Here is a 25,819-nt window from a genome sequence, read left to right as displayed (position 1 = left end):
GAATTAATTTCCTTATTTTTCTAAGTCACTCATTCAATCTTGTACATATCTAACGGTGCTTGACATCGTATTTTAACTATTGCTTTGATGATCCAAGAACACTGAATGTTAGTATATAATTGTGATATATCTCAATAGGGCTTCAACATCTTTAAGACTGCGTGAAACTTTTTGACAAACTTTGTCTAGGCTGCGTTCGGAAACTTCATCTGAGTGCCCCCATGTTTCATCTTATCCTTGTTTCATATTGGGTACAACAACAAGGATAAAACGGTACATAGGGGTACTCGGATAATGTTTCCGAACGCAACCTAAAAAGTTTGTCAAAAATTTTTGAAGATTATAATTTAGCCCATTATTAATATTAAATCTTTCATATATCTGATATGTATCGTTCTAATTAAGTAGAATTTTCATTTATGGTGCTTTAATAGATACAAAAATATATATCGTTTAAGTTTTATCGTATATTATAATTTAATAAGATTTTTTTGCAGAGCACGTCTCCAGCGCTTTTTTTACTTTTTTTAAAAAGGTAAATGTATACTGATATCTCATGCATTTTGTTTAACGTTTTCTTATAAACAGTATATGAATTAATAAATTTATTACACATTTTTTTCCGAAGAACTAAAGAAAACGCACCTTAGCGCCTTTTTCCAGCCTTTAAAAGAATCAATTTTATACACCTATTAATCTTAAGCATTCTTTCATTATTTATATTATTTTCATCTTAACGTTTTTAGGTTTTTAATTTATAACGATTCTGATTTTCATACTGTTAACATCCTTTTACTGTCTAATCTTTGTTCTCAATTTTTAATTTTATCTGATTTATATAACCATTTCGTTCGTTTTATGTGTTTTATTATATTCTTGCCTGCATACTTCATTTACTGTGAGCTTTGCAAACTTCATTTACTGTAAAAAAATTCTTTTTATTCCAACTTGATCACACTCAATGCCTCTTAGGTTTCTTTGAAATCATCATCGGCTTGTGAAATTCTTTGAATTTTTTACATCTGAGTTGGGATTCGCCTGTTATTCAAGATTGCAAGAAATCTCCATTCTAACTTTGTTTCGCTGAGTATGGCCTCAAATGTGATTGAAACGTTGGAGCAAGCTAATAAATTTTTGTTTTAATTGTGTGAATTGTTTGTCAATTTTGCAAGCGCTGTACTTTCATTTGCTCTATTTTTCTAACAATTATAATTTCGTATTACAATTAATAATATAATTGTTATAATTGTTGTAATATAAAACACGTGTTATATTACAATTGTACTAGAGAATAAATCGAAATCGGAAATAGACTGCGGTAAATGCAATATACATACCACACTATCATCAAAACGATATTACGCGCAAGCAGCGTAGATAACCGACAGCGTCCCAGATACAATTGCGAATGGAATACTCGGATATGCGGCTAAGATAGTGAGGAATAGCTATCACTTACTTAACTTTTCGTGTTAAGTATGCTTGTAATTTATACGTTTTAACTAATAAAATTAGATGTCGGCATCAAATGTATTTTATCTTCAATAGCCAACTTTTACCACTAACAGGAAAATTTGAACCAGCGATTGACAGCTGATATTCCTAAGTCCTTTCTTTTTGCATGTGTGCGCAAATAGAACCGTAACATTTGTACGCCACGTGCAGAAGCATCAGTTTTCTAATTCATACTAATTAGAAAGAAATAAAGCGACGCGCAACGCAGCCTAAAATAGTTCATTTGTACATGATAATAAATATAAATAAAAAATATTAAAAAACTGATTTTTAATTTTTGAAACAATATTCCATACTTTTAAAAAATCTGAGTACGACATATTTCATCATGGAATGATTAATCCACCATAATTTTTAAAATAGCCCTAATGAAAATTTTTCTTAGAATTTTTCATATAATTTTTCAGAATTTCTACATAATATTATAACTTTTTATATAATTTTATCATATTTTTTTTTAAATTGGAACATTTCTAAAAAAAATCTATATCTTTTCTAAGAATTTTTCATATATATTAATTATAAAATATCATAAAATTTCTAAGATTTTTTGTAAGTATAATTTTTAATGAAATGTTATAAAATCTAAAAAATATTTTTTGAAAATATAGGATAAGAAATTCCAGAATATCTCAGAATTCACTTGAAAAATTCTAAGAGGAAATATAAATATATTTTTCAAATATTTCTAAAAAATAAAAATATTTTTCGAATATTTCTAAGTATTTCTGAAAAATGTTCCAATTCGTATAACAATTAGGAGAAAAATTTTCACCAGAGTATATTCAAATATTTACAATAAAAACATAGGGTATCTCCGGCAAATACGCCGCGCTGGGATTTACGCCGTAGAAGTCAGAAAAAATAGAAAGAATGGGGATAATTTTCTCGCAACTACTCTGTTACATGCTTTTACGTTATATTAGAATTGTGTTATGATTTCAGCTTCTACTGTTAATATTAATGAAATTATTGTGAGTTGAATCGATTTATCACTATAATAAGTAACACCATAAATTATAATTTACAATGATTTGAATTTATTTAAAATGATTACTATAGGACGTGTAAAAGATTTAGTGATTATTTCGTGATATATACGTGTAGTGGAATAGTAAAGCATGTTGTGTAACAAAATACAAGTGTTTTGCTTTTGTATTCTTTATTTAATTTGTTGTCTTGTATATCCCATCTGTTTAAGATATACGGCATTTTTAGCGAGCGGGATTTATGCCCAAAGCATACAAAGTGCACAGATTGAATTTAGTGCACTAAATGCATTATATGAAATATGTACCTTATGTTATAATACTTGTAATATATGTAGGAAGATTGTAATTATTATTTATTATTTTATATACATATTTACTATTCTCATTCCTTAATAAAACTTTTTAAACACATTTTATAAGTTATTGTGTCATTATATGTTTTATTTATATGCATTATTTGTAAATTTTTCATGAGCTGTACATATCCCCTCTCCCCCTATGAGTAGCTATATTCCATCCCTATGGGATATACGGCAAAAATGCAAGGGTTCCAAAAAGTTAATTTTTTAATATGAAAAATAAGTATTTCGAATTTCTAATATTTTTTTAATAGTAGACAGTTCATAGTAGACAAAGTTTTTATTGATATAGTTTCTACTATAAATATAATAAATAATACTTAATAAATTAAGTTTCGAATAAATTAAGGTGCAGCATATACACTGGAGTAACTCTGTATTAAAAATTTTTTCATTTTTTTAATTCAAATTTTTCATCAAAAATCTAAAAAAATTTTTTCTAAATGTATAATAATATCATGCTAAAAAATGTATCAATTTTCTCAGACTTTTTAATTTACTTACACGATAGAAAAATAAAAATGAAGAATTGAATTGATGTTTTTCACCATTATTATTACAATAGTTATAGAATAAGTTTAGTAGATTGAAATTTGATATAAAATAATCTTTTATTGAGCTTAACAATGTGACGAACTCAAAATTGATTTATGGGCATTTTTCATTCGCTTATTCGGGTAGGCCCTTTAGAGAGAATGTGAGACCAACGCTTAAAATACGATATCAAAATCCTACTAGGAGTATATAATATACTAATTGGCAAAGACAAGCAATTTCATCCGACAATTGGTAACCACAATTTACATAAGAACTTCAACAATAATGACGAAAAATATTAAATAAATCTCGCAGTATCTAGAAATATGACGATTGTTAGAACCACATTCCCACATAAAAACATTCATAAGCAGAGCTGGGCTTCACCAGATAGTAGAACTACAAATAAATTGATCATAGTTTGGTTGACTCCCGAAATGCTCATGTTGTGCAGGATATTAGAAGTATCAGAGGCCCGAACGTCGATTCGTATAACTAACGTGTTGCAGTGAAGTTAAACAAAAAATGAGAATCTTAGAAAAATGAAAAAAGAATTCTGCTTAAAAAAAATATAACCTAATGGCAATGAGTAATATAAAAATTAGGAAGAAATATGAAAACATTGATTACCGCACTTATATCAAATAAAAAAGAAAGCACAATAAAAAAATGGCTTAGATTGAAACATATAGCATCGTGGCATCAGTTGTAGCAACTATTGGATACAATAAAGAAGGAAAATATAGGCAGCTAGTTCGATGAGGAATGTGCCAGAGCGATTAGGGAAAGGAACGATAAACGAAATAAGTTTCTACAAAGGAATACGAGACGAAATGAAAACAAGGAGGGAAACGAAACGACTTACCGATGAAAGAAGAGAGAGAAGCTGGAGGAGAAAATTAAAATTTTGAAAGGAACGAGAAATAATGATAGTACAAAGTTCTATAAAAAAATGCGTGATCTGAAAAAAGGTTTCACAACGCGCTCGCAGTAGCGGACCTCAGGCATTGTACCAATTTAGAAGAAAAAGGGATAAAATGATATGCTGTCCAACTACCAAGAAATAAGTCTTCTATATGTGCTGTACAAGATCCTTTTCACATTCATAGGATAAGTCATTTTATAACCACGTTATATATATTTATAAACCACGTTAATTTTTATTATGTATTTTGATCACATGAGATTAACATGTGTAATATAGAGAATTTTTTTGACTTCATTAAATATAATTTCGGATTATATTCATGTTTGCTATTAAAGAAATATAATATATAAGAACACATAGGACGAATATTATTGTAATATAAGAATAAGAATTCAGTTTTTAAAAACGTGTCTGAAGGAACATCTAATTCCGAAGCATATGTTTAAATTTACACGTAAAAATAATAATAATCTTTCACTTTTCAAAAGAAAGAATTGACAAACTTAAAAGCAATTTTATATTCAAATATCTACGAATTGAGTTACAAGACTCATATAAACATCTTAAATATGTAAAATCTGATATGTTCACCATTTATAGACAGATAGAGAAAACTCTACCATGTAACATATTCAATTCTTTCTTTCATCGACAAGAAACTAATTTCAATAAAATGTGGCGAAAAGAACAAGACAGGATTAATAATAAAATCAATAACCTACGAGCTAGTCATAGAGTTAGAGATAGAATGAAAATTGAAAATATCAATTACAACATTATGCATGGTTTAGACTCTGACATAGATGGCGATATCCTTAGTGCACCGTTGAAGTTAAAGAAAATATCAACCAAAGATATTATGGCCAATGAAGGACAAAACAACGCATAATATTTATCCGGACAATTTTAAAACAAATTTTACAATAACGAGTACAAACGAACAATGGCTAATAAATCTCAGTGATATTGACATTCCGGAGAAAGCCAAAGTAGTTTTGCAATTAGATCAGCAATTTAACTTACCTAATAACATCATTAACAAAGAAAGGAATGTGCTCGAATTCATTAAAAATGTTGAGCATAATCTTTTCAGAACTGATGACGAATTTTGTCATTTGAAGAATGTTAGGAACGAAACCATTCATATACTTAAATCAATAAATCATTGTGATATTAAATCGTTCGAAAACAATATCATAAGAGAAGGTGTGAAGGAAGTAAAGCGATTCGTCTGGAATCCGGAAATTTTAATTACCAGAGCCGATAAAGGCAACATAACAGTAATTATGAATCGTGAATGTTACAAAGAGAAAATGTACGAGATTTTTAATGATCAAAGCACATACAATTTAATACATAAAGATCCTACTAAAAAAATTACTACGGAAATTAGTAACTTACTAAAAAGTTGGAAAAACAAGAAGTACATTGACCTAAACTTATATAAAAAATTATATATATCGGACGGCGAACTTCCGAGTTCTTATGGACTGCCAAAAATCCATAAGGAAGGTTATCCGCTAAGATTGATAGTTAGCATAAATAGTACTTTTTATCCATTGGCGACCTTCCTAAAAGATATTATAGACAACAATAATAAAAAGAATTTTAGTTATGTAAAAAACAGATTTGATATTGTATGTAAGCTCAATGAAAAGGTAATCGATAAAAACTTCAGTATTATATCATTCGACAAAAATGGTCTCGATGTACACGAACATTCCGATTGATTTAGTATTAAAGAATATCGAACGTAGGTGGAACTCAATTGAAAACAAGACTTCGATTCCTTTTCATGAGTTTATTAAAGTTATCATGATTATAATTAACTCTACATTTTTTAAATTCGACAAAAAAATATTTAGATACATTTTTGGCATACCAATGAGCTCTCCATTGTTCCCTATTTTAGCGAATATCGTTCTACAAGACTTAGAACAAGAAATTATTACTGCTAATAATGTTATCTCGTCGTTTTATTTTATCGTTATGTTGATGACATTGTATTAGCGGTGCACAAAGATAAAGTTGAGAATGTTCTAGAATTGTTTAATTCCTATCATGAAAGGTTAAGATTCATAGTTGACTCTAGCGATGAAAATGGCATTAATTTTTTAGATGCCAAACTAATGAGACAAGAAGGAAGAATTATCTTCGATATTTATAAAAAACCTACTAATTTAGGGAAATATTTAAGTTATTTTTCGAATCATCCGTTAGTACATAAAAGAGGGGTAATCATCGGACAATTAGATAGAATATTGCTTTTATCCCATCCAAAATTTCAAGAAAAAAACATCTCTGACTTAATTCAAACTTTGTTAAATAATGGTTATCCTCTTAAATTCATCTTTTCAACAATAAAAAATAGAATTAAAACTTTAGAAAATAGAACGAATTTAGATAAAAATAGTAATTACAACAATAACGAAAGCGACTCTAATTCTAATTTAAAAGAAAAGTTTTTTATAATACCATATTTAAGTAAAGTATCTGAAAGTTTTAAAAAACTATCACATATTCAGGGACTTAATATCGCTTATAAACCTATAAATAAAATGAATAGATTCATTAAAATAGGAAAAGATCTTTTGCCTAAAGAGGACCATTATGGAGTCGTTTATAAAATAAATTGTTTTAATTGTGAGTCTTCTTACGTTGATCAAACAAAAAGGAAATCAAAACTCGAATAAAAGAACATAGGACTGACATAAGAAGATCTACTTCTGAGATATCAGTGGTTTCACGTCACCAGTTGAATGAGATGAACGAATTGGACTGGGATAATATCAGAATTTTAGACACAGAACAATCTTTAATAAAAAGAAGAATTTCTGAAATGATACACATTAAAAGTCAAATAAGTATTGTAGTATGTGCGAGAGCGCACCGCGCGGAAAGATTCGAGTGAGAACACGGCACAAGGTTGATATGATGCACGACAGTAAAGAGAACTCCGTTTCTTTGTAATTTAACAAAAGAATTTTCTTTAATATGCTCAGTTACAACGTCAAAAAATATAATCAATTAAATATTAGATTAACAGAATATTAAATGCGGTCACCTTTCCAAATGATATTTTGGAATCGCGGTGATAGAAAATCTCGGCGATTTTTCTCGGCACTTCTCGAAAGATTCGTTTTATAGCGATTTCACTAAGTGATTAGCACGGCGATTTTACGAAGCGAGATTATGACTCTAAGAACTCTAAGAACTTTTTTGAAGTATTATAAGAAGGAGGACGGCGAGATCGAAGCATTTATTGCTTTCGGCCTGAGCTTTCTTTTTTGGGAAAAATCCAATAAAAATTTGCCACAATCGTAATTATTACGTGGCATTAGGTGTACAAAATTGATTGGCGCTTTGGATTCTTTTCTAGCGACGTTCAACATAACAGTCATGCGCGACAGAAAATCCATGCGTGGGATTGGTGACAGCGCGTGACGTATTCGTCGGAGCGCGGCGCTCGCGTGCGCGAATTGAATCGTTCTAGAATTTTCGATTGTCCGTTGCCGGTAACGACAACTTGTTTGCGTGTAACGAATTGTTTTAAAAAGAACAAAGAACGACGAATCGATGATTTTAACGAGGATTAAGATCATGCTCGAGATGAAATCACGAGCTCAATTTATGCATGCGTTCAATGACAATTAATGTCGATCGACTGAAAGAATTCTTGCCTTTCTCTCGAATTACCGATCTCAAACATAGTATCAATAAACAAAATGACACCGAAGGTTTGCCCGATGTTTATCTGCCTTTTCTGAAGAAAGATCTCTTTCACTCTTAATAAATAATTCTAGAACACTCTAAAAATTTTGACATGAATATATAAATAGTGGTAACATACATGTTATGACAAATAATAACACACAATGTCACGACAAATTTCCATTTGTGTAAAGGATGTACTTAAGATTCATCAAAAAATTTTTTGCTGTAAAACAGGTAACGATTCTATTCTCATACATTTCGACTTGAAAATTTATTAATGATAGGTTAATTTTTTAAATTATAATCTGGAAATTCTTGTTCTACATAATTCGAAATATGACAATTGGCGCTGCAATATTGTTGTATGATGCACCTTCACATGATGAAAGAACACGTTTAGATATAGTTATTAGGTGTTGGAATTAATTCGTAGCGTTTTACAAGTGATGGGAAGTACTTTCATTAATGTATTTTTTAATGCTCATGTGAAATAAATAACATTCTTTCATTAAAAAACGCTACGAATTAATTCCAACACTAATATTTTACATGACGATGATTGAATGTAATGTTATTTGTAATTCAGATATTTGTAATTTTGCGTCTTAAGAATATTGTGAATTTACTGAAGATGACCAGATTGTGGCCGAAACATCTAATGTTTTATTAATGTAATGATAATTAAATATCACAAATAACGCCTTGTGCTGTGGTTTTTATGCTCTTCTTTTCATAAGTTTTAAATCATTTTAATAAAACCAAACAAATATCTCGACAAATATGAAAGATACGGAAAAATGTTTCAAACATAAGTTGTATAATTCTGAGGGGAACATAAGCAGATATCATTGATTTGATCTTGTGTGACGTCGCCAAGATCAAAATCACTTTTTTTAATGGAACACCTTATTTTTGATGGCAAATGTTATAGGTAATGTTAAGAGCTTTTCAAAACACTGTAATAAAGTTATTTTTCATTACGTATTTTTTGAATTACAAGGCTTGAAAATTACAGTACCGTCAGCATTAGCATTACTCAAGGTGTCCGACAGCTAAAACCTTTTGAACGTTATTCAGAATCATGTCCTGGATAACATTTGTCAAGATAAAAGCTACTGAAGAATTATTTCTCTTATTTTCATTTTTGCACTAAAAATTCATTTTTACATTAAAATGATAACTAAGAGAAAACAACTTCCAATAGCTTTGATCTTGACAAATGTTATGATCCTAAACAGCATTCAAGAGGTTTTAGTCATCGATCGAACACCTTGGATAATACTAATGCCGGCGGTACTGTAACTTTCACGCATAACTCAAAAAGAACTTAATGAAAAAATATTTTCTTATAGCGCTTTAAAAAGCTCTCGACACCAGCTATTAGATTCTGTCATCAAAATAAAGTGTTTTATTTTTAAAAATCGATAGGACTTTGGTGACGCTATTCAAGGTAAAATCAATGATATCTCTTTATGTTTCCCTCTCCGAACCATATAACTTTTATTTGAAACATTTTTCCGTATCTTCCATATTTATCGAGATATCTAATTCGATTAAAATGGCTCACAATATATAATAAGCTGGTGGAAATCTTATGTGGAAAAAAGAATTAGAGATTACCCGTGTAGGTTTAGAGCTAACAGATCAACGATAGAGCAAATATTTGGAATAAAATAAATTAACAAAAAGGCAATAGAATTCGAACTGACTCTATGGGCATTTTTGTAGACTTTGAGGCAGCTTATGATAGCATCTACAGAGATTGTCTATTCAGTTATAGCAGGGTTAAATGTACCAAGAAAGCTAATTAATCTCACAAAAATAATTATGAAACGAATCATATGTATCAAAAGCAACAACATGATCTCAGAGGAATTTCAAGTACGGTTTACGTCAAGAAGATGCCCTGGCCTTCTGCTCTTTAACATTGGTCTGCAGAAGATTATGCATATCTCCAATTTGTATATCAATACTTGCATGATTTTTAGTAAATCTATCCAGATATTAGGTTATGCAGACGACATAGCGATTATTAGACGTTCTAAATGTAACATGGTGGATACATTCATTGAACTAGAAAGGAGTGGCAAACAAGTAGAACTGAAGGTAAATGTAGAAAAATTCAAATGTCGTGACAAGAGCTAAACAATCACTAAAACCTAGTGATACAGAACAGGCAATTCAAAATATTACCCTCTTTCTCATAGGAAAGCAACATAAACAACAGGAATGATAAAACGAAGGAAATAACAGATAGAATTAGCATACCTGAAATCTCATTATGTTTTAAAGCTTCTGATTAGTCACCACAATCATATTGAGTCATGACATTAGAAGCGAGAAATGACACGTTAATTATTATTACATACCATTTATAAATGAAGACAATTTGGATAAAACAAATTGATGAGATTGTTTTAAAATATTTGTAAAAATGGACGAAAACTATGCTTATCCCCTTTGATAGTAAATAATCATAAAAAGTGAGGCATATATTAGGTGTAGTAAAAAGAAATCCATTATTTTTCCAATAGATGGTTTTAATAATCTGTATCACGCGTAGACGAGATACAGATTACTAAAGCCATCTAAAAATAATGGATTTCTTTTTACTACACCTAATATAAGTGAAAATAAGCTACATATGCGCATTGAACAAAAACACTTCATGTAATACAAATTAACGTGTCATTTCTCGCTTCTGATGCCACAATTCAATATGGCTGTGATGACTACTCAGGAGTACTTTTAAGTAGTCTGTTGAAAAGTAAAATAGTATCAAAATTCGGTTATACAAAAAATTGATTAAACCGATAATGTCGTATACTGAAGAAACATGGACACCGAGTAAGGTTAACTGCAACAGATTAGACATTTTTGAAAGGAAAATACTGAGAAAAATCTACCGATCAATGAGAATGAAGAATGGCGTATGAAATGGAACAGTGAACTCTATAGCTTATATGATATGGTATACCTCCCTCAGCCTATGTTAAGCTATAGATTTATAAGTGATTTAACCATCTAAATAGAACCAAAAAAACAGACAGATATACATTGATATAACAAGGGCACACTCTTCAAAAGATCAAGAGACAGACCTTGAGGACATGGGTGCGATAGGGATACGTCTCGTGAGGACCAGAAAGAAGTGGAGGAGGATGTTGGACCATTGTGGTCTGTAATGCCAAGAGAAGAAGAAGAACATGCATAACTGCAAGATTTGTTTCAATTTAAACCATTGATGTTATATTCATTTTCATCATTTTACATAAATCGCAAATGCAATTTGGTTTAAACTTGGTAAAACTCAGAGAATCTAGCACGTCATTCTCTAATTAAATTAGGTATGTGCGGCGAAGTGTATTAATGTGAGCAAATAGATGGATTACCGCAGTAATGACAATAATTCGTGTTACAGCACTAAATAATTGCTATCAGGAAATATTTAGAGATCGATGCTTACCAATAATCGGTCCACAAATTTATCTATTTGTGACCATAAGCAATGTACGATGCGTATGCATCATGATGGATACTAAAGAGTTTACGCATCTTTGATCCGTGAAAAGACTGATTTATTTGTATTCTGCCTTTTACATTACATTATTCGTAATTAAAAACAATTTATAAAATTAACAATTTATTTATAAAAAAAGAATTAAAAGTCCATTTTAAGAAAAACTTATTAATACACTAAATTAGATAAATTGTACTATTAAGAATTAAAATAGACGAGAAAAATTAAACTTATAAGGGAAATTTTATAACTATCCGGAACCGATTTGAATCTCCATGAAATATGTTGTAAAACATATCTAAGAGACATATATTTTTTTATACGTACCGTAACTTATATTTAAGGGGTGAAACACCTTTTTTAAAAAAAATGGTATTTTTCTTTCAAGGCGAATATCGTCGGAAGTATAAAAAATAAAAAAAAAATTTTTAAACAAAAACTATATGATTTCAAGAGTACTTTAAAATTATAAATAAAAAACAATTTTTTAAACTTTGTTTAACAAAATATCTTTACTGCCCATAATTTTCTTAAATTTTTAATTTTTTTTTTTTTTACCAAATTACAGATTATTTTTTTATGAATTCAACCATGTGTAATAAAATTACATTACGACATATCATTTTCGAGAATTAATTATTAACGCTTCCGTATATATGCTATCCATGCTCATATGCGTAAGTGATTGCCATCGGAACAATAATATACATAAATCAACGAATAAAACAATTGATATTTGCAACAAATTATAAATAATGTAAAGAATTATATTTTTATTAATTATATTTTAAAAATAATAATTTTTACTTTAAATACGAAGCACCACTACGGTCTGAATGTTGAGATATTGAACTAATATATATATATTCATATAAATGAATTAATTTCAGAAATGATAATTGCGTGCCAATATGGTTGTCGGACTTTCAACGCAATCAATCTGAAATATTAATAATCCCCCCAAATTTCTCAAATTAATCTTAAAAACTGTAATAAATTTATTGCCAAAAATATTGCTTCGGCCGGGAATCGAACTCGGATCTCTTACATTCCGTGCGAGCGTCCTGCGCCTTTAGACTACCGAGATCTTAGCAACATTCTTTGCAATAACCGATATGTATAGAAAGTTACGCATTGTAAGCGCGCGTGTGTAAACAATAAGATTAGAAACAAGATCGTTTATGTTAAATAACATTACTTTAAATATGAAGCGCTATTACGGTCTGAATATTGAACTAATATATATATTCATATAAATGAAATTTGCGAAGAATATTGCTAAGGTCTCGGTAGTCTAAAGGCTCAGGACGCTCGCACGGAATGCAAGAGATCCGGGTTCGACTCCCGGCCGAGGCAATATTTTTTGCAATAAGTTTATTACAGTTTTTTAAGATTAATTTGGAAAATTTGAGGGGATTATTAATATTTCAGATTGATTGCGTTGAAAGTCCGACAACCATATCGGCATGCAATTATCATTTCTAAAATTAATTCATTTATATGAATAAATATATTAGTTCAACATCTCAACATTCAGACCGCAGTGGCGCTTCGTATTTAAAGTAATTATATTATTTAACGTAAATGGTCTTGTTTTCAATTTTATTGTTTATAATAATTTTTATTATTTTTTCTTAAAGTGAGTAAAACTTCTTTATTCATCTCTGTATGTTACTTCCTTATAATATCTTAAGATTATTTTCTTAAAGTTATTTTCAGTTTTACGCTTTAATATTTTATTTACTTGTCGTTTACATAATAATTTCTAAATGTACTTAATAATGAAATAATTTCTAAATGTTCATACACAATAAATTTATATTTTATTCCGTTTGCTCACTATATTACAACAATGATACTCAATGAAAAAAATGTTTTAAACATAATAACTTCTTGCGCCATGAACATTTTTCTACAGCTATATTACTGCAACCTTCGATATCACATGTTTTGTCAAAACTAAATTCTATTGGATTTTCAAATTTTTCTGGTCTTTCATTTGTATAATCACTTTTAGACCACAAATATTTAAATAAGTAAATATAGTTGTAATATCGTGGGGATGATAATTGATTATGTATCAGAGATTGCAATTTTATTATATTATTTCGTTCATGTAAATTTATTATATATTAAATTTAATAAATAATAACGGTTCCAAATTAAATAAATTAAATAATACAATGTAGAGCTTAGATCCAACTCAGGAGAAAATATGCGTAACAATATTATTGTAAGCAATATAAAAACGTACAGACGTTTTGACCCCTATCGGGTCCTTCTCGATGTACATATATTGCATTGTTTAAATTTATATTACTTTCTATTAATAAAACAATATCTAAAAATCTTTTAGCAAAATTTTTCCAAATTCTAAATCTGTAGACATCTAATGGTTGTATTTTTCCTGTAGTGTCTTTCGGTATAATTATATAGTAGTAATATGTTTTCCTGCAAGTGTTAAATCTGAAATAATATTGGAACAATGTCCAGTTTATGATTCGATAAGAAAAACGCTATTAGAACCAATGGTTTGGAAAATAAACTTCTTTTAACATTTTAAAATGATCTCTAAGAAATATAAATGTTAAATTAATAACTATTTTACGACTACAATGAGATTCTTAAATAAAATATAAAATATATCATGGAAATAACAAAGAGATTATAATTTCATTTTATTATTTCGTTTATGCAAATTTACTTTTTAAAAGTAAAACATTATCTGAAAATTTATTTAATTACCTGAAATTATTTTATCAGATTTTGATGCTTTTACAATAACATTTATCGGTATAAATAAAATTTTTTGTACTCTTGGTCCAAATATAGGATTTAAATTTCCTCTTTTTTCTTGAGTTTGTAAAACCCAATTTTATAGATCGATATCATGAATTATGAATTCTGATTCAACAACTGCAGTAAATTTATCATATGTAAATTTGGAGAAGTAAGACAATTTTTCACGATTTCCACATGAATGTAATTGTTCTTCCCATCGTCTTAATTGTCGTTCAGATGAAACTTTTCTAATGTTATACTGATTTTAGCGGACCATTTCTTTTGTTGTTATTTTTTTCACTAATATTCTAATTCCATCACAACAGCTCGTCTTTTATGAGATCTATCAAAATCTACGTTATCATTTGAATAATGAAGATGAGAATTTAAATTATCTTCACTTCATGCTGCTTCATCATCTTAAATTATTTCGGAATTATGTAATTTATAAGGTTCTTGGTAATCGAGATAGATTTCTTTTGTTACTACCAATCCATTATAATGAAAAACGCTATCCAGCAATAATTTTTGTATGTTTTCTTTTAATTCAACTTCCTCTTCAGTTATTGATGCTTCTGTTAGATATATTGTACATATAGATGCTAATAAACGTACATATAGATGCTAATAACATTAAGCAGATTGATAATCATTTCCAAAGATATTAAATTTTTCTTTGTATCGTAATATAAAAACAATTTATATAATTAATAAATTACACAGATGTAATTATGACAGAACGACTGCACTGAACGTAAGACTACTACGTGCTGAATATTCTTATGCTGGTTCATTTATTATACTTATCTTGAATATACAAGGTCCATTATGAAAGTAATGCGCATGATTTTATTGTGACGCGAATATCCATCGCAGCGGGATAAAATGGGTCAGGAAATGTGGTGGGGGCTGCCCTTCCAAGGCAGCCGGTCACCAGTTTGCTCCGAGCAGTCTGAGTAGAAAGACGTGCCTCCGCGTGAAGTGTTTTCGACTTTGTAACACGGCGCGATGGAGCGTTCGCTTGAACAGCGATACGTCAAGTTTTGCGTGCGACTTGGAAAGAATGCAACCGAAACATTCCAGATGCTTCAAGAGGCCTTCAAGGACGACTGCATTTCACAGTCCGGGAGGTGGCACAAGGCGTTCAAGGAGGGCCGGGAGGAGGCCGCTGACGAACCCCCCCCGTTCTGGACGCCCAACAACGGCCAGAACCGACGAAAACGTGAATCGTGTGTGCGAAGTTTTGCGTTCCGATCGTCGATTGAGCATCCAGTACATCGCTGACACCCTAAACATGTCCACATTTGCGGTACATGAGATAGTGACGGAGAATCTGCAAATGCGCAAGGTCTGCGCGAAGCTTGTGCCGAAAGTGTTGACGGAAGACCAGAAAGAACTTCGAGTTTCGCGTTCTCAAGAATTATTGGATTTGATTTAAAATGAGCCGGACTTTCTTAACTCGATCGTAACCGGAGGCGAATCTTGGATGTTCGAGTACGATCGAGAATCGAAAAGGCAGAGCAGCGAGTGGCACTCAAAATCATCCCCCCGCCCCAAGAAAGCGCGAATGAGCAAGTCTCGCATCAAAACGATGCTCATTGTCTTCTTTGACGTCCGAGGAATCGTCCATTTTGAGTTTGTACCGCAGGGAGAAACTGTCAACTCAGCCTTCTACCTGGAGGTGCTCAAGAGATTGAAACGCCGGGTCGCGCGCGTGAGGGCTGACATCAAAGACGCGATCAAGCTCCACCATAACAATGCCCCTAGCCACACGGCCTTCATCGTTGCCAACTACCTGGCCCGGAGCAACACCCCGGTGGTGCCCCAGCCCCCTTACAGTCCCGACTTGGCTCCGTGCGACTTTTTTTTGTTTCCCTGTCTAAAGAGCGAGCTGAAAGGAAAGCATTGGGAGTCCGTGGAAAACATCCAAAAGCATGTTACAACGTTCCTAAGAGACATTCCCGTCGAGGAGTTTCAGCGTGCCTTCCAGGCATGGCAGACACGTCTCCGCAAGTGTATTGATTCAGGGGGAGAGTATTTTGAAGAATTTTGAGCATTTGTACCGCTACGATCAATAAATCTATTTTTCCCAGAAAATGCGCATTACTTTTATAATGGACCCTGTATATATATATATAAAATGAGAAATTACAAACTAACATAAAACTAATAAGTTTTTCATAGACTCCTTTAATTGAACAATTTAGAAATATATGATAATAACATAAAGTATAGGCGATAGGAGTCAATGCTGGTTATCAATTAACGCAATTCTTCTTAATATTAAATATTGATATAAATTCTTAACGTTTCCACTCATGGTTTGAATATTCATCAGCAATCTTTCTTCCTAATACAACGGTTGGATTATTGCATTACAAAATAATATCTCCAACGTTCTTCTTCTCAAAAAATTGAACCGTTAATTGTTATGAGGTAAGTCACGTACTCACAAAGTTAGAAAGCTAAGTAGCAATGAGAATTTAAGTTAAAATTATATAAATAATTAAATTATCGTATGTATAAAATTTGAAAATTAAAAATCACCTCACCTCACATAGTCGACGTCTCAACACTGAACAATAAATATGTCGTAGCAACATTTTGTACATTGTTAATAATTTAAAAATTATCTTCAAAATTTTTAAATACCAACTGAGAGAACAATTTGTGTCTTGTCATTTCGACCATCGGTTGAATAATGATTGCTAAACGAGTAACATAGCAGTCAATTTGAAGACAAACAAACTATAGTTTATGACATATATTATATTATGAACAATCTTACAGTTTATTAAGAATCTCAGTGTAATGATTTAAGGCAACAATATCATGTTGTAAATTTAGCCCATTGGGCTAAATACTTAATATAAAATATACTTAATATAAAATATAGTAATCTGTCGATTAATATGCATCATCTCCAACAATCGTTTGTTATAATAATTCTCCATATCCAGAATCTCCATTTTGTCAATCAAAGTTATGATCGTTTGCAACCTATGATGTATACCAGGTGTATGCATAAGTTTTTTCCGGTTTAACTAAGAGATGGCGCCAGCGAAAAGTACGCAGCGTATTAATTTGACACATACGCCATTTTGTTCGTCTGACATTTAATTACAAACACACACAAGTTGAGTCCGTCAAAAACTAGCGTCTTTGTTTTATCGTTCAATGATCATGTCGAGTTTTGTGCCTGAAAAAGAACATTTGCGGCACGCATTGCTTTTTTTATTTAATCAAAAGAAAAAGGCTGTTGAAAGTCATCGTTTGCTGGTAGAAACATATGGTGAACACGCTCCATCGATTAGAACATGTGAGACATGGTTTCGACAATTTAAAAATGGTGATTTCAATGTGAAAGACAGTGAGCGCTCTGGTAGACCACAAAAATGCGAAGACGAGCAATTGCAGGAGTTATTGGATGAAGACCCAACTCAAACTCAACGACAATTAGCAGAAGCATTACATGTATCACAAGAAACAATCAGCAGACGTTTACGAGTAATGGGAAAGATCAATAAACTCGGTAAATGGGTCCCACACAATTTGAATGAACGTCAAATGGAAAATCGCAAAGTCACTTGTGAAATGCTGCTTCAACGCTACGAAAGGAAATCATTTTTGCATCGAATTGTGATGGGTGACGAAAAATTGATTTATTTTGAAAACCCGAAACGGAAAAAATCGTGGCTTTCACCTGGCGAAGCCGGTCCATCAACACCAAGGCCAAATCGCTTCGGCAAGAAGATCATGCTCTGTGTCTGATGGGACCAGAGCGGTATTGTGTATTATGAACTCTTGAAGCCCGGCGAAATCGTTAATACATAACGCTATCGCCAACAAATGATTAATTTAAACCACGCATTAATCGAAAGACGACCGGAATGGGCCAGAAGACATGGCAAAGTGATTTTGTTACACGACAATGCGCCGTCTCACACAGCAAAACCAGTGAAAGACACCTTGAAATCGCTTGGATGGGACATCCTTCCGCACCCGCCGTACTCCCCAGACCTGGCGCCATCTGACTATCACCTCTTCGCATCAATGGGGCACGCGCTCGCAGAGCAGCACTTCAGCAATTTCGAGGAAGTTGGAAAATGACTCGACGAATGGTTTGCCGCAAAAGACAAGCAGTTTTTCTGGCATGGTATTCATAAATTACCTGAAAGATGGGCGAAATGTAGAAGCCGATGGCCAATATTTTGAATAAAAAAAAATTAATTTCCCTTGAAAATTACGTGTTTTTTTTTACCAAAAAACCAGAAAAAACTTATGCATACACCTGGTAGTCACCGAAGTGTATGTTTGACTATGGATATGCTTTTGGTGTTCAGAAAGTCTGATTTTTAATTTCCTCTCTGTTTATCCCACATAGGAAGCATCGCAATCACAATAATTGATCTTGTAGACTACATTCCTTTTTAATTCATCATTTAAAGAGTCTTTATGAACCTTAATAAATTGATTCAACTTTTTCGAAAAAAACCCTACGGCAAACCTCATTAATCATATTCTTAAATTTATTCGATATCTCTTCTACATACGGTATGGAAAACCATTTCACCTGTTCTTTAGGTAAGTTGTTATTTGATCTTTTAGTTGAACAAGAATTCAATTTACTTATTAAATTTTTAAAGTTTTAATTCTTACATTAATCGAATATAAAATCCAATAGATAATTGTTATCCAAAAGTATTCTTACAACAAATTCGAAATTCTTTTTGTGAAATTATGAATGCGAGATATAAAAAACTTTATCTATCAAATTGAAAATTATGCCCTTCTTTTGAGGGATTGGATGCTGAGACAAAAAATTCCCAAAAATCTTTCCAAAACGTTGGTTTTTGATACTAGTCAAATATCAATGATTTATTTTTTAACATTATATTGTAGTTGTGTCCAAAAAATTGATAGAATTACTACCTAATAGTAAAATCCAAACACACAATGAATAAAGTTAAGAAATGATCTATGTTGGTGACGCATTTTTCAGCCTAGCGTACTTACAATGAGAAATTATAAACTAATACAAAACTAAGGTTTTCATAAACTCCTTTAATCGAACAATTTAGAAATATATGATAATAACACAAAGTACAGGCGATGGAAGTCAACGCTGGTTATCAATTAGCGCAATTCTTCTTATATTAAATATATAAGCCTTGACTTTGAACGTTTTCACTCATGGTTTGAATCTTCATCAGTAATCTTCCGCCTAATACAACAGTTGGATTATTGCATTACAAAGGTTCATAAAGACTCTTAATGAATTAAAAAGAAATATAGTCTACAAGATCAATTGCTGTTCATTGCGATGCTTCCTATGTAGGACAAACAGGGAGGAAATTAAAAACCAGACTTTCTGAACACCAAAACTATATCCATAATCAAACATTCAATGATTACAGATCATAGATTGCAAAACGATCATGACTTTGATTGACAAAATGTGGAAATTTTGGATGTGGAGAATTATTATAACGATTGATATCGGAGATGATGCATATTAATCGACAGACAAATGGGCTAAATTTACAATATGATATCATTGCCTTAAAACATGCTTATACTGAGATTCTTAATAAACTGTAAAGTTGTTCGTAATATAATACATGTCATAAACTATAATTTGTTTATCTTCAAATTGACTGCTATGTTACTCGTTTAGCAATCATTATTCAATCGATGGTCGAAATGACAAGACATAAATTGTTCTCTCAGTTAATATTTTAAAATTTTGACGATAACTTATTAATAATGTACAAAATATTGGATACGACATATTTATTGTTCAGTGTTGAAGCGTCGACTGTGTGAGGTGAGGTGATTTTTAATTTTCAATTTTATACATACGATAATTTAGTCATTTATATAATTTTAGCTTAAGTTCTCATTGTCACTCAGCTTTCTAACTTTGTGAGTACATGTCTTACCTCACAACAATTAACGGTTCAATTTTTTGAGAGGAAGAACGTTGGAGATATTATTTTGTAATGCAATAATCCAATCGTTGTGTTAGAGGGAAAGATTGCTAATGAAGATGCAAACTATGAGTGGAAACGTTCAAGGTCAAGGTTTATATATTTAATATTAAGAAGAATTGCTAACCTAATAACCAGCGTTGACGCCTGTATTTTATGTTATTATCATATGTGTGTATATATATATATATATATATATATATATATATATACAGGGTGGCATGAATATACGGCCCCATTTGTCCCGAGCAGATAGAGTGGACTAAACTAAGTAGAAATATATATTAATATATATATATACATATATATATATATATATATATATGAACTTATATTATAAATTACCGCACAGTTATCTAATCACTTATTACAAGCAGTTACGAAATACCAGAAAAGTTTGAAAATCCAGTAGAATATAATTTCGACGAAATTCAACAACATATGACATTGAAGGTTGCAGTAATATAATTTAAATAAAAAGTTCATGATGTAAGAAGCTATTATGTTAGAAATATTTTTTTCATCGAGTATCATTATTGTACTGTTTATAATGAGTAAGCATATATAAATTTATTGTGTATGAACATTTAAAAATTATTTCATTATTAAATAAATTTAGAAATTATTACATAAACGACTAGTAAATAAGATATTAAAACGTAAAACTGAAAATAACTTTAAGAGAATAATCTTAAGATATTATAAAGAAGTAATGTACAGAGATGAATAAAAAAGTTTCACTCACTTTAAGGAAAAATAATAAAAATTATTATGACTCTTCACATTATTTATAATTTGTAATGTTACAAATATCAATCATGTCAATTTCCTTATTTGTTGATTTATATATTTTATTGCTCCAACGACAATTGTTATACTTACGCATATGAGCATGGATGGCGTATATAGGGAAGCGTTAATAATTTATTCTCGAAAATGATATGTCGTAATGTAACTTTATTACACGTAGTTGAATTCGAAAAAAAAAAAATCTTTAATTTGGTAAAAAAAAAATTGAAAATTTAAGAAAATTACGGGTGGTGGGGATTTTGTTGAACAAAAAAATTGTTTAAATCTTTTTTTCTTGATATCTATAAAATTGAAACCGTTCAACTTTGTTTAAAAAAATTGTTTTCTGTTTTTTATACTCCCGACAATATTCGCCTCGAAAGAAAAATACCATTTTTTTTTCAAAAAGATGTTTCACCCCTTAAACATGAATTAGGGCACGTATAAAAAAATATATCTCTTAGATTTTCGTTTAACAACATATTTCATGGAGAATAAAATCAATTCCAGACAGTTGTGAAACTTCCCTTGTTAGATTTTAAACGTTTAAAACTTTAATTACATCCTTGAATATGTTTGTAGTTGTTGGGAGGATTCGAATGCAAAATGTCAAGTGGTGACAAGACTTCACCAGGCCTAACCATCGATCGCGCCGCTTTTCTACTTCTTCGAGTGAAAAATGCGTTCAAGAAGAAAAAGAAGCAACAAAAGGAGAAAAGGTGAGTATTTATCTCGTTAATTTATCCGGCTGATGATTTCTATAAATGCATATTAAAGAGAGAGAGAAAGAGAAAGAGAGAGAGAGAGAGAGAGAGAGAGAGAGAGAGAGAGAGACATAAAGTTAAAAGCTTAAAATCTGCAGAAAAGATATTTCCAAATTAGATTCTATTTGAAGAAAATTCTCAATAAATCAACTTATAATGATACAAAAGGATATATACATAAAGGATAGATACAAAAGGAAATAAATATAATGCACAAAATTGTTTACTTCGCGAGGCTCCTTTGCTTCATTTTCTTATCTTTAAATTAATCTTATCTTTAAATTTCGATCTATCCTTTATGTTAAAGAATCTTTAGGTTCTATTAATGATCATCTGATTAATGATCGTCTCTGCTGATGCAAATAATCGAAATTACAGTATGTAATCTGTTTGCCCGAGGCAATACGTCTGTAATCTGTTTGTCCGAGGCAATACGTTTTGTTAGCTTCGTGCCAAAGTAAAAAAAGGCTAACAATATCGCAATTGATCTAAAAAGAGAACCCTTAAAAGCAATAACATTGTTCGTTATCAAAAAGGACTTATATATTTTCAAAGATAATAGCTTTAAAATGTGACTGTACACATGTATCTATTCGAGATATCCTATAATATATATACCTATCTTCACTTCGAATGCCTTTCTGTATATCTGCCAAAGTTTATCCACTCGATACAAGCCACTGTAAACAAGCCACTATAAAAAAACCTTCTATTACATTTAATTCAATCGACAACAAATTGACTATGCTCCAATAAATAACGCCGAAGTTTCTATTTCGCGAGCATTCAAATTGTTCAGACATTAAATCAAAACAAAATTAATATAAAACGATCTGTTGAGTACGCGAGGAAGCGACGTTTAATTTTGTTCGTGATATTAACATTCCATGGCAGCTTGTCTTTGAATATTTATAAAGCGACTACTGGACTGTAGATATATAGATATATTGAAACTCAAGGCAACATTCCATGTTTTCCATTTAAATTGACGGTTATTTTTCAATATTTTTATTCAAAACAATATCCCTCTTATTGTTAGAGGATGGTATTATTGGTATTTAAATTAATCTCCTTTTTTTAAATTCTGTATTTATTTAATTAATGAAATTGACTCGTAGATTTCTCATTTTACAGATATATTGTCACGACAGATATTTTTATTATAACGGAACTATTATATATTTCGAAATGATGTATTTTGTCCCGTCATTAATTATTTATAAATTATCTGCCTAAAGTGAATAAATTTAATTTTCGCAATTGCAAATTTGATTGGTGATTTCATTCGAACTTCAATATTAAGAGACACAGTAGTGTCTTGGTTCTAAAAGTACACACTGTGAATAACGCAAGACTAATCGTGCCTTAAACAAATCAGTTGTGGGTATTCATAATTATCAGATTTCAATAAGAACTATAATAATTTAATCAAGTTTGTATTAGGCTCAACTGATAGCTAGTTTGGATTGCATAATATAGTATTTCTAGTTCTCCTTTACGTGCGCAAATATTACGACGCAAAATTTGAAATCTGAAACTTTTATGTTAAGATATGTCATCGTCATTTTTACTATCATCATTGGGACTTTTTTATTTCTGTATTAGACTAGCAAGAAATTTCTTTCTTGCTTTCGCCAGATATGAAGCATATATCTATCTTACTTTTAAGTTACAAAAGTGTAGGGGAGACCGGGGCTAATAAACTCATTTTTCAGTTTCAAATTTTTACAAATGAAATTAAGAGACTTATCGGAAAAATGAATTCTACACCAGTTATTACATAAATTTAATTATCTAATAATATTTTAATAACAAGAGGAAACTAATAACTAATATGAAAAAAAATGCATTTTTCTAATGCATTTCATCTGATTCAACTAGCCCTGGGACCGGGGTAATTCGACTAAGATTATTAAAATAAAGATTAATGTATTTTAAATTACATCTTTGGCTTCATATTAATAAAACTTTTATAAAAATATATTTTAAACGCGAACATTCGCTTCGCAGAACAAAACAATACTTTTTTTTGCAAAATTTGTTCATTTCGTGCAAAAACAAAGTCGAATAAGCCTAGTTTTTAAGATTGAATATGAAGGAATTAAACTTATAACATTTTTCACTGAGGAAAATCTCTTTAAAAAAATAAATAATTTTGAATAAAAAAATTTTGAGTAAGTACTATAAGAGTCGTCACTAAATGAGTCATACAATTCCATGCTGTTAGTTTACCATTCGTTCATTTTTTAAAAACATTAATAATATACGATAACAAAGACACATAAACAAAAAAATCTGTTGGACTTTATTAAGTAAGAACTATACTTACTATCTAAGTAGAAATATTTCAGGCAATCATATACGATTGTGAAACAAAAATTTTAAGAATAAAAACATTTACTTAAGTGTACGATTTTTTAAAATTGTAGCATAACTTCTATCATAGGTGTATTCGCAACAAGATGTTACAGCAGACTTAGCGACAGTCGCTGCTGCGTGCTCAGACACATTTACGCGTGTCTCGCGTGTTTTGTTTTTAATGTAGCCTCGATTATTTTACTTACCCTTATATTCAACTGACCCCGGTCTCCCCTACTCTGAAGGTACATTCCTTTCAATTTTTGCATTACTTCAACAACGAAGATAAAATGATGCTGACGAACTTAAAGCGAAACGTAGTTTATTTAACGTTAAGAGTAGGTTTAATCCATTGATTCTAACCAATTATGGTTTGTGCGTATACGTACATGCGGAATGTATGTGTGTGTGAGGGATAAGGGAGGGAAAAATGCACACAGACGCTGGATTCGAGAGAGGGGGAAACGTGTCACCATGTTAGAAGAGGAAGGGGATGGTTTGTTCCTTCTCTCTCTCTCGCCCGTTACGTTCTTTTTCTAACCCGTTGTCCTCTCTGTCCCACCCGCAGTCCTACACTTAGTGTTCGTGTTCTCTCCTCTTTCCATTGTATTTTCTGCCACGTTCACATTATTTCTTTTGCACGCGATTTTATTAAATAGATATGGTATTTATTCAATGATTCTTTAAATGATAAGACTCAACAATGATTTTAATTTAGCAATACATCATTTTTTTTAAATGATATACTACAAATAGCTGAGCGTTCCTAATTATCGAATTATTATTAAAACTATTATCTATCAAACACTTATTGAACTATATGTATAAATACTACTAATGTATACATATTACTAATGAACAGCTATCATTATTGATAGATTCTTAATTGCAAGGAAAGAGGAAAGACTCGTTTCGTGATAAGAAAAAATAGGAACGTACAGGTTTTGAAGTTACTTGACAAGCAGATGATTTCATAGAAGAAAGTCAAAAAATGTTTCAGGATTGTAGAGGAAACCCAGAGAAAAAAACAGAGATTAAAATTATAATTTTTTATTATTCATTTATATTTTAATAATAATTTGATTAACTTATTTGAGGAAAAACTGTGAATCTTTTTATATATTATATAATTCTAAAGCGCTGAATAGAGACAAGGGAAAAAAGGAGACTGAAAATAATTTAATAAATTGAGTTATACATTTAACCCTAGAAAGCCAAACTTATTTTTGGTTACCTTTCCTAACCAGGGTATGCGAAACCCTGCAACTTTGCCATCTCTGGACTGAATACGTATTTTTTAACTCAAAACGTGTGAAATTTATACCTCGAAGTTACACAAAGACAGAAAAATATGGATCAAATAAATAATATTTTATCTTCAATTAATTAGAATGCTTCAAAGAAATTTTATTGGACAAATTCGCAAAAAATGACTACTTTAAATTAAAAAATTCTCAAATTTTTTAATTTAATGTTCAAGCAAAAACGCGTAGGATTTTTTTAGTTGGATTAACAAAAAAAAATCATTGGAATCATACATATGAATCGCAAAAAAAGTATAATTATTTGAAC

General features: G+C 30.6%; 1 protein-coding gene across 4 annotated transcripts in view; it reads left to right on the top strand.

Annotated features, from left to right (window-relative positions):
* LOC105153240 (uncharacterized) overlaps positions 1 to 25,819 on the top strand; it is a 354,849-nt gene that overhangs the window by 142,185 nt on the left and 186,845 nt on the right. For all 4 annotated transcript variants that reach the window (XR_015547195.1, XR_015547194.1, XM_087412646.1 and 1 more), the window contains exon 2: positions 21,708 to 21,844. Coding sequence is in view for 2 of the 4 variants with exons in the window: in XM_087412646.1 (XP_087268772.1) it covers positions 21,708 to 21,844 (137 nt within the window). In the remaining 2 variants the exon portion in view is untranslated. The remainder of the gene's footprint in view (positions 1 to 21,707; positions 21,845 to 25,819) is intronic.

The sequence above is a fragment of the Acromyrmex echinatior genome, chromosome 13 (genome assembly GCF_024713525.1).
Source record: "Acromyrmex echinatior isolate Ae372 chromosome 13, ASM2471352v2, whole genome shotgun sequence".
NCBI classification, from domain to species: Eukaryota; Metazoa; Arthropoda; class Insecta; order Hymenoptera; family Formicidae; genus Acromyrmex; species Acromyrmex echinatior.
Note: the sequence above shows the minus strand (reverse complement) of the source record. Positions and strands in the feature narration are given on the sequence as shown.